The sequence below is a fragment of the Oryzias latipes genome, chromosome 6 (genome assembly GCF_053564925.1).
Source record: "Oryzias latipes strain Hd-rR chromosome 6, Olatipes_Hd-rR_3.1".
NCBI lineage: Eukaryota > Metazoa > Chordata > Actinopteri > Beloniformes > Adrianichthyidae > Oryzias > Oryzias latipes.
In genome coordinates, this window is record NC_136242.1 from 24,698,160 (window position 1) to 24,714,438 (window position 16,279).

The following is a 16,279-nucleotide window of genomic DNA, read 5'->3' on the forward strand; positions in this document are numbered from 1 at the left end:
GTCCCCATTACATTATAGAGGGAAAGTTTTCCTACACGAAGTAATGAAACACCAATTCTCCTGATGCCAAAATGGATTCAGCTTTAAGAATGTAAAAGTATATAGTTCTCTACTTTAACAAAATTCTTGTGTTAAAGATTAAAGGTATGTAAATGTAAACCTGCGTAAGCATGTAGTTGGGCTTCCATGTTTGAAACTCTCATTCATGTGTCGCTACTCAAGTTCTTACGGCCATTTTGGGGCTCCACGTACAAAACTTGCGGCCGTGGAACACATGTTGACTGATCAGGGCTTGGATTTGATAGATACGTATTAAATTATTGAAAATGCCATCCATGGATAATTGCTAATGGAGGAGAAATTAATAATTGCGGTTTATGCCCGACTGGAAATGTATGACACCAAGGCTTTCACATATCAGAAAAGAGCTGTGAAAGAAAAAGCCTGGAGCAAGTTGCGCAATATTTGCACCACTTTTGAAACTTCTCACCAAGCCTCTTCCAACTATAGGTGGTGGACATGTGATGGTAAATAATAGAAAAATAACCCCCTCCCTGCTTGTCAAGTGTGAACACCTTTGTTCTTGAATGTGAGTCACATGCCTATTGTGTCTATAGCTTGAGACTTCAAAGAAACTTTCAGACAGATTTGATTTAACCTCTTGAAAACCAACGGATGCAAATATGCATCAAACCACTTCAGCTCCACAATTACCGTAATACAGCATCTAAAAGCAACAAACACAAGTGACATAAATTTTCATAGCTGGAAATAAATTCCGTCAAGGGGTTAAAGAAATATATCTTTGTGTTTTTGTTCTTTTAGATCTAATGCATTTTTTATGTTTAGATATATTAGCACCATCAACAAATGAGTTTTGTTAATCCTCAGTCTGTGCTGAACCTCCGTGATGTGTTCTGTCTTTATCGGAGAGGACAGGTCAGTTTGGCAGCTCTTCTCTGTTCACCCTTGCAGGCCGGCATTGACTGCAGCCGCCAGTGATGGCCTATAATATTAGCTCATTCATTGGTGAGTCGATGCATGTTCACCGCACGACCACCGTAAATAATGTTCAGGATTATTTGAATACAGCAGGCAGACAATTTTGGGACTTTCTTTGTCATATTATGATCAAAAATGTGCAGTTCAAATGCACAGGATGTTCTGTTATCACTGTGCACACCTTTTTGAGAACACGTGAGCGGCGAATGATTTACCTGGGAGGCATTTCTTCATATCTTTAGTAGCCGCAGTAAAATATCACATGCTGGGCCTCTGTTTATTTAGTGGTGAGAGTGGCAAAACATCCACAGGGTCAACAAACTCGAGGCTGACACTTCTGGGAGTCAGGTTTGTAGAGCTTGTTTTTAAAATAGAGAATAAACTAATTCTGTAATGTAAGTTTCAAAAAAACGACTTTAAGTCGCTTGAATATGAATTGCAAATAATACTATTGACTTATCCACCTTTTCTATTTTATATTTTGTAGATATGGAAGGTCACCTGACCTCATCGAGAGCTGAAACTCTGAAAGAAGTGTGTGGGGTGGTGTACGGTTCTTCCACAGCTGTCATTTTAAAAATAAACCTGCCCCCATGATGACTGGCATGTGACTTCCTGTGTCTGGCTGTGATCTTGAGCCACTGCAGTCACATGACGTGCTGACATCATCACACAAAACAAACACGTGGATAATCACAGTAAGGCAGCATGCCCTCTGACACACACTTATGTGTGTGGTGTAGCATGAACCTCTATATAGACAGGTGGTGCAAATGTTTTTTTAAACAGAAGATTTACGTTTTGTCATGAAGCTTTATTCTAGTAGGATAATCATCTTGAAATGTAAGTGTGTTGAAAAGTGGGAACTTTTAAAAAAGAAAAAAAGTCACTTGTTCTAGTGCAGTCCTATAAGCACAAAAGCTCTTAATCTTTATGGAATAGATTTCATGGTCAAACAACTGCAATAAAACCTGCAAAAAAAAAACTAGATGAAGTCAAGTAAAGCATTTTACCGTGGAGATGAGTTCAGCGGAGTGATCTTGTCGCTTTAGTTGGCTGTCACACAGACCCATCTGGGTTTGGCAGAAACCAGTAATGTAATTATGCCTGTTAGGAAGTTTGATGAGGTGAACTAATGATTTGTTGGATGGACAATGGTGTGTTTAGCATTGTCTCCTGAAAGCAACGAGTCCTGATTACAAATCAAAGTTCTCTCTGTGTGGAGGGGACACACCAGCTTCTTCCTTTAGCCCCAAAGCATGTTCCACAGGTTGATTGCTCGCTCTAAATTTTGCCCTTTAGGAAGGAGCGCAATGGTGTTGGTGTCTGAACAAATTGACGACCTGCCTGGAGACAACTGGGATAGGCTCCAGCAATCCCCTTTAGCCCACTTGAGATGAAGTGGGTGTAGATAATGGGTGGATAAATGGTAAGTTCAAAGGAGATCTATCAGATTTGTGAATAGACTTATAGCGTTTAAATCATCTAAAAATTTACAATAAAAGGGTCAAAATTCAAATTTGCTATACTTTCCATCAGTGTCTCTACTCCTATCTAACAATTGTAATCAGTTTAATTGAGCAGATTTCATCCACTTGATTTTTTTCACCTCTTATGTCAAGAAATCTCAAACCACAATTGGCCACATTTTTATAACCAACCGAGTCACAGCTTCATGTGTAGGGAAAGTACGGTGTGGAGGATAAATTAGCTTTGTTTTGACCCTGTTCCATATTTACATATTGAGCCAAAAATAACCAACAACATCTTTTTAGAGCTGTGTAACATGATAATCTGTGAAATAATCTTTCATGTGAAACTTCAAAATGATTTATACGTTTTTTAAAACATTGAAAAAAAAAGACCCCCTCTCTCCATTTACAATGTCTGGCTGTACTTTGCTGTTTTCTTGTTTATCTCTTGCTTTATCTCTGAACAGCAAACTTTAGGACAGTCATTATGTGTCGACCTGAATTAATAACCAACCACAAAATACCTTTTGACAGAGGGGTGAGGCATCAGCCTTCAAATCTAGAGGGAAGACAATTGCAGTTTACAGCTGAATATTTTGAACTTTTTAGACCAAAAAACAAGTTTAAAACTAATAAAAAATATGATTCAGATTCAAATGAAATTGCATCAAATTCTTCTGCGTAAGACTTACTTTGTTGAAAAAGACAACAGAGGGCTATTTTCTGTTCCAGCAGAGCATGTCTTAATGTGTACTAACCAATGCCTAAAAAGAGACGCTTGAATGACTTTGCAGAGGATGAACCCAGCTGACCCACACAAAGCCTTGACCTCATCTCCATCGAGCTCTGTTGACATGAACAGGACCTGAGATAGCGAGTCAGGTCTTCTTGTTCAGCATCAGTATGTCCATCTATCCATTTTCTAAACCCGTTTTTTCCCTGTCTGGGTCACGGGGCTGCCAGAGCCTAACCCAGCAGGGTACAGCCTGGACAGGTCGCCAGTCTGTCGCTTAGCGTCAGTATTTGATCCTATTTCTCTGCAGTATAAACGATCTTAGCGAAACATTTTAAAATGCTGTGGACAGCTTTTCAAGGAAAGTAGAAGCTGCTGCTCCTGCAGAGTTGGAATTAATGTTTTACTTCAGCTTGTAGAAGTGTGGCTGTTACTGCCTCCTTCAATAAGATAGCAATCATAACAACAAAGAATATCTTTGTCATAAAAAAAAAAAATCAGTGTTCCTTTAGCCAGTTGTAAACCCCATTACATTAGAGAGGGAAAGTTTTCCGACACTATGAGTAATGAAACCCCAATTCTCCTGATGCTGAAATGGATTCAGCAAGTAAAAAGTACAGATCTCTACTCTTAAAAGAATTCTTGCAAAAAAAGCAGGATTATTTTTCATCGCACATTCAGAAAAGTTTCAGTCTGAAGGATCTCACCGGGTGCATTGTGTATCAAATTAAATGGTGACAGAAAAACTGAATGTTATTGTTAACAAAAAGGGCAGACATTCTTAAAAGTATGTGGTAAGATAGTGGTTTGAATTTGTCTTTAGCTGGAACCATCCAAAGCCACTTTTATAGCTAGTGAGACATTTTATCTCAAGGATATGACACCTTTTTACTTTATGTGAAAATACGCAGTCGGTATAATTTCCTTCTGTACTTTTTTTTTCAGAGTTGTATGGAAACCAGTCAGGTTTGCCATTTCTTGCTGAGGATTTCTCTGCTTTTTCAGCTATTGGTCATACTTGAGCTAAGAGTTAAGTCACTCTCATCTGGTTTTGTTTTTTTCTAGTTTATTTCTGTCTGTCCTATTTAAACGAGCAGGAATCCACTAAAACCCCAACAGGTTGCTTCTCTGCTGCCTGTCTGAGCCCCCCTTTATCTCACTCCAGCATGCAAGCCTCCTTCATTTGTATTTGAGTCATCTACCTCTGCAAGTCAGAGCTCACTTGAGTCCAGTTCCAGTCTCATAAAGCTCTGTGTGCAGATCCTGCTCTGTCCTATATATTGCATTTAGACCTTTTTGTTGTTTTAATGAATTACTGTAATTCAACTGAACACGTTTTTGGTCATGTTGTTCGTGTAAATTGCATTTTAAGTCAAATACGTCTAAACTAAATAAAACTTCTTAATATGAGATTAGATTTAAACGTTAGTCCAATCTTCTTTTGGGCCTTCCAATTTGCAACCTTTAAATGGCGCTAAGTGGGAAGATTTTCGCTTTTTGCTCAGGAGAAGAAGAAGCCTCATGATCAAAGTGAGCGCTCTCACCTCATGATGAAAAGACTGGTTCAAGTCCCACCTGGGACCTTTCTGTGTGGAGCTTGAATAATCGTTCCACCTGTGTTTCCTCCCACACTCCAAAAGTTGATTGATTACTCTACATTGTACCTAGGTTTGTGTGTGTGATTGTGTGGCTCTGCAACAAACTTGCAACCTGTCCAGGTTGTGTCCTGCCTTCATCCAATAGTTGCCAGGTTTAGGTTAGGCCCAGGCAGCTGAAAGGGATGCAGCAGATTAAAAAAATGGATGAATGGATGAAGGCAATTTGGTGTTCAACTATTGTAGTATTAATTTAGGATATTTATTTGTATTATTTTATTTCTTTTGGATAATAGTTGCAACTTAATTGAAACCCCTTGCTTAAGACAATGACTTAAAATTTTAAAGCAACCCTTTAACTCATGCTTTTATAGTGTGAAAACTACACAAACTTTATTCTTGTTTTTCTAGAAAAAATTGGACATGACTGAACACCTTGAACAAAGCAGTTGTTATTCATGACTGAATTTTTATTGTAAAGACAACAAACAGTTTCAGTGTAATTTGATTCTGACATTATTTACCTCGAAGCCCGTGGGTGAGATCAGTTTATAAAATTACACGATAGGAAACGTAGCAGACCTCTGTGGCAGTTTGACCCTTTCATTCAAGCAGTTATCATTGAGCGTCTTAATCAGTGAGCAAATATCTGACAAATCATTTACATTATTATGCAAATCATTGCCTGAACACAGTGACTCTGTGGTCTACCCAAAGGCTTCATTTATGCTACCAAACGCTAATCAGTAAATGTCAGCGTCTGAAAGCTCAAAGAACTTGTCAGAAAAGACCAAGTTGACTTTTAAGTTTGAAAAAAATTAATTTACTTAATATGACTCATTTAGAGGAGCAAATGTATGGGAACACATGCATATTATGAATTATGAATAAAGATGTATTTTTTTCACAATATTTTTGGCATAAATATTGAATATTTGTAAACGTTTTCAGCTATTTCCATTTGCAATTGATAAAAAGTGCATTTAACTTTAACTGTTCAACAAAATAATTGGAAAAAACATGATTGTTTTACTCCTATGAAGAAAGGATCTATGATTGAACACTTTGCTAAAACACTTGGTGGTGATTCTGTTAAGCAAAAAAAGAAAGAAAAAAAAAAGAACATGCGGGAATACAAAAGGGTTCCTGTCCATCAGGGATTTTTTACACTATTTCCTTCATTATGATCTGGAAAACCAGAGTTCACATCACCTCCATCTTCATCGCCTTAAACCTTTTGCCACAGCTCAGGGGAAGGAGATGCGATCTGAAGACCTGAGAAGAAGACCTGGTAGCGGTGCCTCCACATGATGAAGGTGCCAACAGCGCAGACGAGCGCCTGGACCAGGTTCAGCAGGATTTGGAGCAGGAAGTAGAATCTTAGTGTCCCCGTAATTGCCTCACAGTCACTCACCCCCTCATAGGTGAAGGTGCGAGCTATGGGGTCATTAGGATCCTGAACGCACACGCAGGCTTCTCCCATCTGCTTACAGGTGAAGCTGCTGGACTGTGAGTGGTGGTGTCCGGCAAATGCCACAGCCAACACGGAAATGACCAGACCGGTGGTGCAGAGGATGAAGTAGAGGAGCTGTAAAGGGCAGGAAAGCAGCGTGAGACAATCCTCCTGCACTTTGAAATTGGTAAAAACCTGACCATACACATGTTGCTCCCCCATAGACTCATAGCTGCTTCCTGATCTCCAACTGAACACCAGGAACTGTCCAAAAATACATGTGTAAAATGTGTCAGAGGCTTAGCATTGTTTATGCAATTGCACAATCTCATAAACACTAAAACCCTCGTCTTAATCCATCGTTGTATAACAGAGGCCCTCCACACCACTGGGTTTCTGTTGCTTTGCTGCTGCTTATGGAATTATGCAATTGCTGAGCAGCTCTTGATTTGCAATGCTATGAATGTTAATTTCAACAGAGCTGTGAGATGGAGAGCAGGGCTGGCTTGTGCATCATTGTGCTCTTTTAAATGTTCCTCACAAAGAGAAGTAATCAGGTTTTCTGAAACTCCAAAGCAGAAGTGCTTTAGTTCGCATGTGATGTCCTGAAAAAAACAGGTATTCTGAGGAAACAGCTGCTGCCTTGTTAGATATTGAATTATTTATCAGAAAAAAAGAACATTTTTAAAGCAACAAGCTAAAACTTAATAACATAAGATTTGACAATGAGAACGAGTGGTCTGAACAATCTACATTAAAATCCCACTCTGATCATCTTTTAATTATGAATATGCTGATTTTAGCCAAAGTAAAAAAAAAAAACTGTCTTTTTCTAGGACATAGTTTCTGCAGAGCAGCAGTAGCTCATCAGAAATTCCCCTCTGAGTTGTGGGTGGGACCACTGATGCAGAGCAAGCCTGCCCCTGTTTTCCCACCATCCCTTTGTTTGCACTCTTTCCCGTTAGCTTACAGCCCTTCAGAGCCACAACCTAACATCATTGGTGCAACAAAAATGGCGTGCAATATCAGAGCTATCTAGCCGTACAATTTTTAACCAAATGCCAGCTCAGACGAGGAAAACAAAGCTGTACATGGATCTAGTCATCTACAAGCAGATGTACTAGAATGGAGTGGATCAGGGAGCTTGCAGCTTGCCATGGTAACTTCTATGTCACACATAAGCCTTTTTCAAACAGCATTTTTTCCTCTGATTCTAATTTCACAACAATATGGATAAAATGCCTTTTCTTCTTTTTATACTTGCTAGTAATAAAGGTTTATTTTCGACAGATCAAAAGCCCCAAAGCTAAATTTGAAGTTTGTACAACTGAAAATGCTGCAGTTTCACTCAAAAAAGGATCTTAAAACACTTATTTTAGGAAGCTGTTTATTTGTAAAGCTTGGATTTGTGATGTTGAATGTAAAAAAAGCAAATTAGTCTGGTAATATTGCTGACTGATTTTGTAAATCAATAGCATCTCTTCATGTAAACACTGCTGAAGAAATGTAATGTATCACCTCACAGTAAATGAAAAAGAGATGCCACTTCTATGCAAACAATAGTAGACTGATTGTAGCTGCCCTGAAATTCCAGCTGCATGCATTGTGTTGCTGATGAAGCTGCAAGATGAAGTTTGTATGAATGAAAGAAAGCTTGGCACTGATGACTGATGAGTTTTTCCACATAAACATGAACTTATATTCTTTTGCTTTTGAGCTGAAAACACAAATACAAGCGTCTGAAAAATGTCCCCAGTCTGGGATATAAAGCTCTCAGATCAGACGTTCTCTGCAGCGCAGAGCCTCTGAAGCACAATACAGAAAAATGGATTTGGTGGAGTATAAGCTCACCTTTACAACAAACTGCATGGAAGTCTTCTCATCTGGCAGGTAGTTGATGCAATACAGGATGAAGCCCACGAGTGAAACCAAGCAGAGCTGTAACAAAGAAGCGGCATTTCTCAAATGACTTTTCTCTTTTTTTTTATGGAATCACATCAAAAATACCAGCAACTTTCAGTTTAAAAGGGCCATAAAAATACAGTTTAGTGTGCTGTGCCATCATGTTTGCTGATAGACAATGTAAAAACAAGCATCTTGAGAAGGGGAATGTGTCTCAGTATTGAATGATTCAGCAGTAAGTTGCCATCTGATTACATTACTTTTGCGTTCCCCTCCTCGCTCTCACACACAGACTCGCACTTCATCTCTTCAGTGCAACTGGAGTCTTGTGACTAACGTGCAGCATCTTATTTGAATGTTTTTCCCAGGTTCTTAAGCACTCAGGATTCTCTGGAAAGTTCTGGATGACCTCGATGTTTTTCAGCCGGCTGAATCTCGTGAGGATCTAACTCGGGATGTTGGTGTCCAGGGATGTTTTTTTAGAGCTGATGCTATCAGTGATTGGCTAGAACAGGACTCAGATAGGATGAAAACATGTTTTCATCTTCTTTTCTCTTGTTATTTGCTACAGTGAGGAGTGTTTTTCTGTATTTATTACTTATGGTCTTGCTATTTGTTTATATTAAAAAAAATCTGCATAATGAAGCCCAACCCTGTATTTATTAGAAATATATAGTTTACTTCATCATTTTTTTTATCTTAGCCATTTGATAAATGTAGTGCTGTTTGTAAAAAATAAAAAAGTAATAAAAAATGAGCATCCAGGTTGTGGTTTTGTCATACTGTTAAGGTGCTCACAGGTTAGAAGGATGGCATGCAGAGATAAGATGTTTTCCCTTATCAGCAATTCCACGAAATACAACTCGCAGACGGTGCAGGCAGTGTGTCATGCGGGATCAAAAAAAAGTTCGGGAGTGTGCACCAAGGTGGAGTTTTTTTTTTTTTTTAAATCAGAGAGTGAGTGGCATGCAGGGTGGTCAGGGTGAATGATACGCCGCATGGCTGCAGTGGCTGCAGCTGAGGGCCGTGCAGAAATATGGGAAAGACATTATTCCATGCAAACTGTCTGATAGAGACTTAAAAACGTTGGAGCTTACAATGATCCCAGCCCAGTGTGGAGTCTCTCTGGCCAAAAGTGAAGGACTAATGGCCGCCATGAGGAAGGCCACGGCAGCAACAGCCACCCCAAAAAGCAGCTGCAGCAGAGCAACAAGCAGAGGGAAACGGAAAACTCTACACTTTTTGCCGTCTTCTTGTGCTGGACTGTCATCTCTCATCCTCTTGCCTTTCTTCTCGCCTAAGGAACCTTTCTGCCCCTTTCCCATTTTCTCTTCCTGTCTTCCCCTCTCTCTTTGTTTATCTTCACGACTTTCCCTGCTAAAAGTGTGGAGGGTGAGTTTAGCTTGCCGTCTGCCTCTAACTCTTTCCCTTCCCTCCCTGCAGCCCGCTGTTACCAAGCCTCAGCTTGACTGTTATTTGAAAACAGAGATGGCGCTGAACTAATATGGAAAGCATTTGGACTGGATTCCTGAGGCAGCTCCAGTGCCACATATAGAGCAGGCAGCAGACTGAGAGAAAAAAAAAAGAAGAGGAGGGAAGGGAGGCAGCGCTGCCTAAAGGGGGGTTCCAACACACGACTCAAAAGGGGGGTTCTGTGCACTGATGACGGGACAGCGAAAGTACAGGAGAGGGGCAGCAGGTATGAGTTCCTGAAAAGCAGAGAAGAGGTCATAATTTGAGAGCTGGAGTGACTGGATCACTCTTGTGGGCATATTACACAAGAGAGGGGCTCGCTGGCTGCCAGGAAAAGTCACATGACTAACAGGAAGGAGTGATGTGATCATACAGCATGTGAGGGCATTACGGGGGCACATATTCAGGAACACTTTAAAGCTCATACGTTTTTCTTTTTACAAATGTGTTTTGTTTGTTCTGTGTTCAAAAGTCTAGTATTTTTGCAAACAAAAGTGCAGTTTTCTGTGTCTTCTTGTTTTCTTGAGGCAAAAACTCCCATAGGTGTGACACAGCTGCCAGTGTGGACATTAATGAAGCACTGGAACTCACGTGTTTGAGCACATGGCTGATGCCGGTGTCATGGTTACCGACGACGCAGCTTTGGAGCACCGACGCACTGAAGAGCAGGTGACCCTGCCTTACAGTTCTATACAGTAAGAGGATGCGTGAGCGCGCAGGGGCGCGAGCACAGCTGGGTTATAGAGTAGAAATAAAAGAGGGATTGTTTTGTTGGGTTCAAGGTTGCACTGAAGTGATCATATTTTTCACACAAAAATGAAATCATTTGTGCGAGAAACTGCACATTACTGAAAGGGTTCAGGATAAATCTCTGTAGGAAATGGCAGGTCTGCTGCTGTAGTACACGCGCGCGCTCTAATTGCTGGACTTTGCGCTGGTGCAGCCTACACGTGAGCTGCTCCCAAGCAGAGGCGCGCCTGCGCTCTAACTACAGAAGTGTCAGCTCAGGATCCACAGACATCAGTGTGGAGAGCTGCTCTGCTGGAGGACACGCACTGCGCACCGTCTCCTTCTGCCCTCCGCGTGCGAGTCGCGGAACATCAAACATTCCCCACAAGAAGAAGCTCCAGAAACGAAGACGTAATGGATGAACGAATCGCGCACTTGCAGGACAGGCAGTTCGTGGAGCACGCAGATTTTTTGGGGTAAGTGTCCCTCCTGGCAAACTGTCCAGAACTACCCTTTACTGTCCATTAACTCTCCAATCGTTACTTTCTTCTTTTTTTTTCTTTAGGGTGGATTATCCTCCTCTCTACATGTGCAAATCCAAACGGGGAATAAAACGGGAGGATGGTGGTAAGGTGCGCATTTTCTTTTCTATTTTTTTATAGTGGATGAAGTTTTGTTGTTTCAAAATCTCTCTTTTCCAGTTTGTCTTAGTATAACTTCCGGAATGAATCTGTTTCTGTGTTTAAACTGTTGGCTTCTGGGTCAGCAGGACGCGTACAAGTTGCCACACCGGTTGATTGAGAAAAAACGGAGAGACAGGATCAACGAATGTATTGGCCAGCTGAAGGATTTGTTACCGGAACACCTGAAGCTGTCGGTGAGTTGTCATCAAATTGATGCGTTCAGGGAATGTTATGAAAAATCAGAAATGGGAAACTCTCTGCTGTTCTCTCCCAGACACTCGGGCATTTGGAGAAAGCTGTTGTCTTGGAGCTGACGCTGAAACATTTGAACGCGCTGACTGCTGTCACTGAACAGCAGCACCAGAAGATTGTTGCTTTGCAGAATGGTAAGAGGCTATACAGATGACAAAAGTTGGGATTTTTTAGTGAAAATGATATGAGTTGCAGTTTATTCATTTATAAGAAACTTCTTATCATGCATGCAAGCAGATGAGGCAAAAATATTGATCATGTCCTCTAACTTCACGGTTCGCAGGCGATCGCTCCTTGAATTCCCCCATCCACGCGGACCTGGACGTCTTTCACTCCGGATTTCAGGCGTGCGCAAAGGAGGTCCTGCAGTACCTGAGCCAGTTCGAGAACTGGACGGCACGGGAGCAGAGGTGCGTGCAGCTCGTCAACCATCTCCACAAAGTGCTGGCGCAGTTCCAGCCCGGTGCACAGGCGCTGCAGCACCAGCTCCCTGCCGGGGACGCACATGACGCGCAGAAGACGGACGGCCATGCCAACTGTGTCCCGGTCATCCAGAGGACCCAGGGCGGGGAGCTCAACGAGAACGACACTGACACGGACAGTGGATATGGCGGAGAGACGGAGAAGAGCGACGGCAAAGAAAAAGAGTGTGAGGGTAACAATGTGCAGGGACTCAAGGCAGTGAAGATCAAACAAGAGTTTGGAGACGAGCGGGCTGCCAAAAAACCAAAGATGAGCTGGACTGGGAAAGGGGTCACGAGTGCAGACCAGGCCAGACCCGACCTGACGTTTATGAACTCTTTGATGGGAATAAGCAGTGTGGGACAGCAGACACCGATTTGCATGCCTTTCTACTTTATCAACCCATCGGCCGCGGCGTCCTACATGCCTTTTTTCGACAAAAACAACATTGAGAAGTACGTGTATCCCGCAGCGGCTGCTCTTGCGTCCCCCTTCCCCTGGCTTTATCCCGCACATGCCGCTGCCGCAGCCGCTGCGGCTTTCCCCGGCCTCTCTGCGCACTTTGGAGCCTCCTCTCAGCCAAAAGACGCGCGCTCTCTTGACAACGACGGGTCATACGAGGCTGACGCGGCCTCACCTGAGGAGCGCGTGGAAAGTCCTGCTAGCGAGGACGCAGAGGGAGACGCGGACTCGTCTCCAGAGGGCAAGAATTGCGCAAACGACGCGAGTTAAGACGTTGGAGAAGCCTACCTCTGTGCATTTTCTCTGAAGGAGGCTGGGTTGAAATGGAGCTTTCACTGAAGGGTTTCTCATCTTTCTTGCTGAAACAGGGGACAGTTGTGACTGCGCGTGCCTTTTGCACTTATACTCGATTAAACAATCTGAATGACCGTCGATGATGATTGACATTTCATAGTGCTGGAGTTATTATTTTCTTTTTAAATCTCTTTGATAACAAGTTTTCAAACGGCAGCAGTGGTGCCAAAACTTTGAATACAAGAACAGCGCGTTATATTCCAATCGATGACCCTCTTGTATTAAAGTTGCAACTGACCTCTGCCTTCGATTAAGAACCTGGTGAACTCTGATTGTAAATACCATTACCTTGGAGGTAAAGTGTGACCTGTAAATGTGCACTAAATGGCTTTAGGGAAGAAGCGCTCCTGGAAATGTAATGTCTCATTACCTCATCCTCAACCTGTGTAGGGGTTTTAGCCGGTTGGGGGAGCACATGATTGGCCCTCCATCCCTTTGAGCAGAGATTATTGGGCCCCAATTCTCAACATTTACAGCCCCGTCGCGTGAAAATGAATCAGAAAACAGGATTTTTGTGTTTCTGCTCATTTCCCCCATAGAAACATCCCCTCAACTACTGAAATCACAGATTAAAACCAGCAGAATTCCTTGATTTAATTCTGCAAAGAGATGCAGAGACATTGTTTAGGATAGCACCTTATAGATCTTTGAATGTACCCTCCCCTTCCCAGTTATAAACTTCCTAATTTAGGATAAAATTTACTCTTTGAGAGATTAAGTGCACTTTTTCTGCTTTTACTCCACCCAGCAGTCACTTTATCAGTTTAAAAGTCAATCACTGTAGTTCCCTTCTGTCAAAAAGATTAGAGTTGGGGAAGTGTTCTCAGTTGCAGAAAAATGCTGCATATTTTTGGCTCTTTTGTGAGAGAAAAAAATCCTCAATCAGATTTAAGAAAAGTCACACAAAACTAGGAAAGAAACTGTGGTATTGCCATGTTAAGAACTTTATCTCAAACTCTTTTCTAACTGTAATGTTGCTCAGCTTTTTTAAGCTTCACCTGAGACGGAATAAAACTGATTTTCATTGTATTTTAACAATGCTTTTGTAGTATTACTCAGCTGGTTTTGCTCTCTTATCAACTGTTAAAAAAAAGGCATGTACGGTTGTAAATTTGTGAATATACCATTCAGTATGTGGGTTTTGTGAATGTTGTAGAAGTCCCTTCTCATTTTTTAAAGTTTAAATGAGCAACTGTTGCACATTTTGTTGATGCTTTACACATATGCTGTTCTAAATTATTGCTGGATAAGTTGTAAAATAAATATCAAAGCCTAAACTTTGTAAGGGTCCTCCTCTTCTGTGAAACTTTTCCGAAGTTCTTGAAGTGCAGTTTAGTTTTGACCAGCAGATGGCAGCAAATATCTGTTGTTCTTATGGAAAAGAAGCTAAAAAAATGCATGAAGTCAAGAAGTGCTGCATAAATTGGGGGCAGAGAGTGCATTATTTCCAACACTGCTCAGAAACAAAGAGTAATTAAAGTCTGGTTAACTGTTTAGTGCAGGATCAGCTGACAGGTCAGAGCAGTGGAATGTACAGTAAGCCTTTTAACAGATGTCATGTGATAAAAGAGTGATGAAGAGATTACAGTCAGTCTGTGCAGAGTCTTGGAAAACAACGGGCCTCCTGCCAACATGTCAAAAACTTTAACAATAGATCCAACCAAGTCTTTGGGGTGGAAATTATCTAGCCACCTGTGAAATCAAACCCGTTGTTTTTTCGCTCATCTGTTTGTCTTCACTGAACATTTTTAATGTCAAAATCTCAAACAGTTCAAGTGTGAACCAACCATGATCGTTTGCTGCAGTGAAGAGAACTTTGAAAGATCATGTAACTGATTTATGTAAATATTTCTAATCATTTTTCTCCCAAAAAGTTGCACAAAAACATGTATTTAAAATTCTCACCTTTAAAATAAAGGGCGTAAACCCCAGAAAAACGCAAGATATCGGCCTCAGAGGAGGTGTGATAAGTAATGTATCGCATACACTGACTAAATATTACTCATCGGTTTGTGGCAAACATGCAAATTTTCACGAGTGAAAGACACTAGAGTCTGGTATTTTCCGTTTAACCCTTGTGCTATCTTGGATGACCCCACCGTTACTTTGACGTGTTATTCCTACCATGACAAAGGTGGATAAAGGTGGAAAGATTTCATGTAATCCATGGACACCAGTGAAGATCACAAATCATTGAAGAAAAAAGGTTCAGCGCATTGTCTAATGGGTCTAGATGACCCCGCTCCCAATGTTAAAGTGCTTAGGATAGCACAAGGGATAATGTGCTACCAGTCTCTTTTTCTACAGAAGGACTTCCCAATCCTGGTCATGGAGACCCACCACCCTGCCTGTTTCCCCAATTCTCCCTGCACTTCTTGCTATTGATCACCTAGATCAGGTGTGTTAAGTCAGTCAGAACATGGATACACCTTAGTCAGCACATCAGCAGAAAGGAGGGAGGGGAAAGCTGGAAAAAAAAGCTGGGTGGTGTATCTCAAGGACCAGCGGTTGGGCAACCCTGCCATAAAGCATCCATCTGTCCATTTTTTTAACCCACTGTTTCCCTTTTGAGGTCTCGGGGCTGCCGGAGCCTTACCTGGCTACTGTTGGGCATAGCCAGGGTATTGCCAGCCTGCATCTTCAATAGAATTCTTTGTAAGATGATAACACTTAAACAGAAACCGTAGGATGGTTCAGGGTTATGTTTGGTTTGTTATTTTTTCATCACCACATTTTGGAAGAAAACATCAGGACATTTTGACATGTGAGGTGGTTTTCAAGAGAAATGTTATCACTAGGGCTTCATTGTGGTGCATTGTTTTGCCCTTCTGGCCTTGCAGAGAGAAGGCTGGGGTTCAAATCCTGGCTGGGTCCTTTCTATGTGGAGTCTGTATGTTCTCCTTGTGCATGCAAGGAGGAAGATGCATGCATGAGTTTTCTCCAAAAACGTGTTTCATAGGTTAGTTAGTGACTTTGCCCCAAGGTGTGCATTTGAGTGTGCTAACCCTGCAACAGGCTGTGATCATGGGGCACCCTGTTCTTGCCCCACAGTAGTTGGGGGCAGCAACCCCGTGACCCTGAAAGGGATAAAGTGGGTACTGAAGATGGATGGGATATTATCACTGAGACAAAAATAGTTTAGTGCAGCCTACATTTCAGCAAATAATGCTCCAGGACCCAAAACTAAATATTGAAGTTACCATAACTCTATTTAAGTCACCTATGGGATGTTTGACCTCTTGGCAGACAGCTTAGTCTGTTTATTCAAAATGGGGAAAAAATGATTTTTTGAAGATTTTCATGGAGTATATGGGAAAAATAGTGATTAAATTTGTTTCAAAGTAACATTTACCTTTTGTGAAGTCTTATTTGTTTTTGTCTATAGCAGGAGTCTGCAACCTTAAACATAAAAAGAGCCATTTGGGCCTGTTTCTAACTCAAGTCAAAGCCGAAGAAAAATATTATTTTACCCTTCAGAAACTTTGATACTGTTTTGCATTAATTAAATGGTTACATTTAATATAAATATGAACTGTATTCCTTTTTTCTTGGCATGAATAAAAACAGAAATATAAAATGACACCAGCATTTAAAAAAAAATGTGAAATTGATTTTTACATCTTTTTGTAAAATGAAAAGATGCCCTGCTACACAGGATCGTCCCAGTGCAGCTAATGTTCTCCTATGAAAGGTTTCAAACAACGCAA

At 41.3% G+C, this 16,279-nt stretch overlaps 2 protein-coding genes across 4 annotated transcripts; one reads left to right on the top strand and one right to left on the bottom strand.

Moving 5' to 3' along the window:
• Positions 1-5,251: 5,251 nt before the first annotated feature.
• Positions 5,252-9,483, bottom strand: sspn (sarcospan (Kras oncogene-associated gene)). The gene is made up of 3 exons (XM_011476286.4): positions 9,255-9,483; positions 8,107-8,193; positions 5,252-6,390 (listed from the first exon to the last, which is right to left on the bottom strand). The coding sequence occupies exons 1-3, from the start codon at positions 9,480-9,482 to the stop codon at positions 6,031-6,033; spliced, it is 675 nt and encodes a 224-aa protein (XP_011474588.1). The 5' UTR covers position 9,483; the 3' UTR covers positions 5,252-6,030.
• A 214-nt stretch (positions 9,484-9,697) lies between these two features.
• Positions 9,698-13,849, top strand: bhlhe41 (basic helix-loop-helix family, member e41). 3 transcript variants are annotated; one of them, XM_078948173.1, is made up of 6 exons: positions 9,698-10,299; positions 10,574-10,835; positions 10,925-10,991; positions 11,129-11,236; positions 11,317-11,428; positions 11,578-13,849. In XM_078948173.1, the coding sequence occupies exons 2-6, from the start codon at positions 10,774-10,776 to the stop codon at positions 12,486-12,488; spliced, it is 1,260 nt and encodes a 419-aa protein (XP_078804299.1). In that variant the 5' UTR covers positions 9,698-10,299; positions 10,574-10,773; the 3' UTR covers positions 12,489-13,849. The 3 variants fall into 3 exon arrangements, with proteins under 3 accessions (XP_078804299.1, XP_023811138.1, NP_001098203.1); XM_023955370.2 differs by lacking the exon at positions 9,698-10,299 and having other exon boundaries at positions 10,677-10,835; positions 10,925-10,986; NM_001104733.1 differs by lacking the exon at positions 9,698-10,299 and having other exon boundaries at positions 10,728-10,835; positions 11,578-12,540.
• Positions 13,850-16,279: the final 2,430 nt, after the last annotated feature.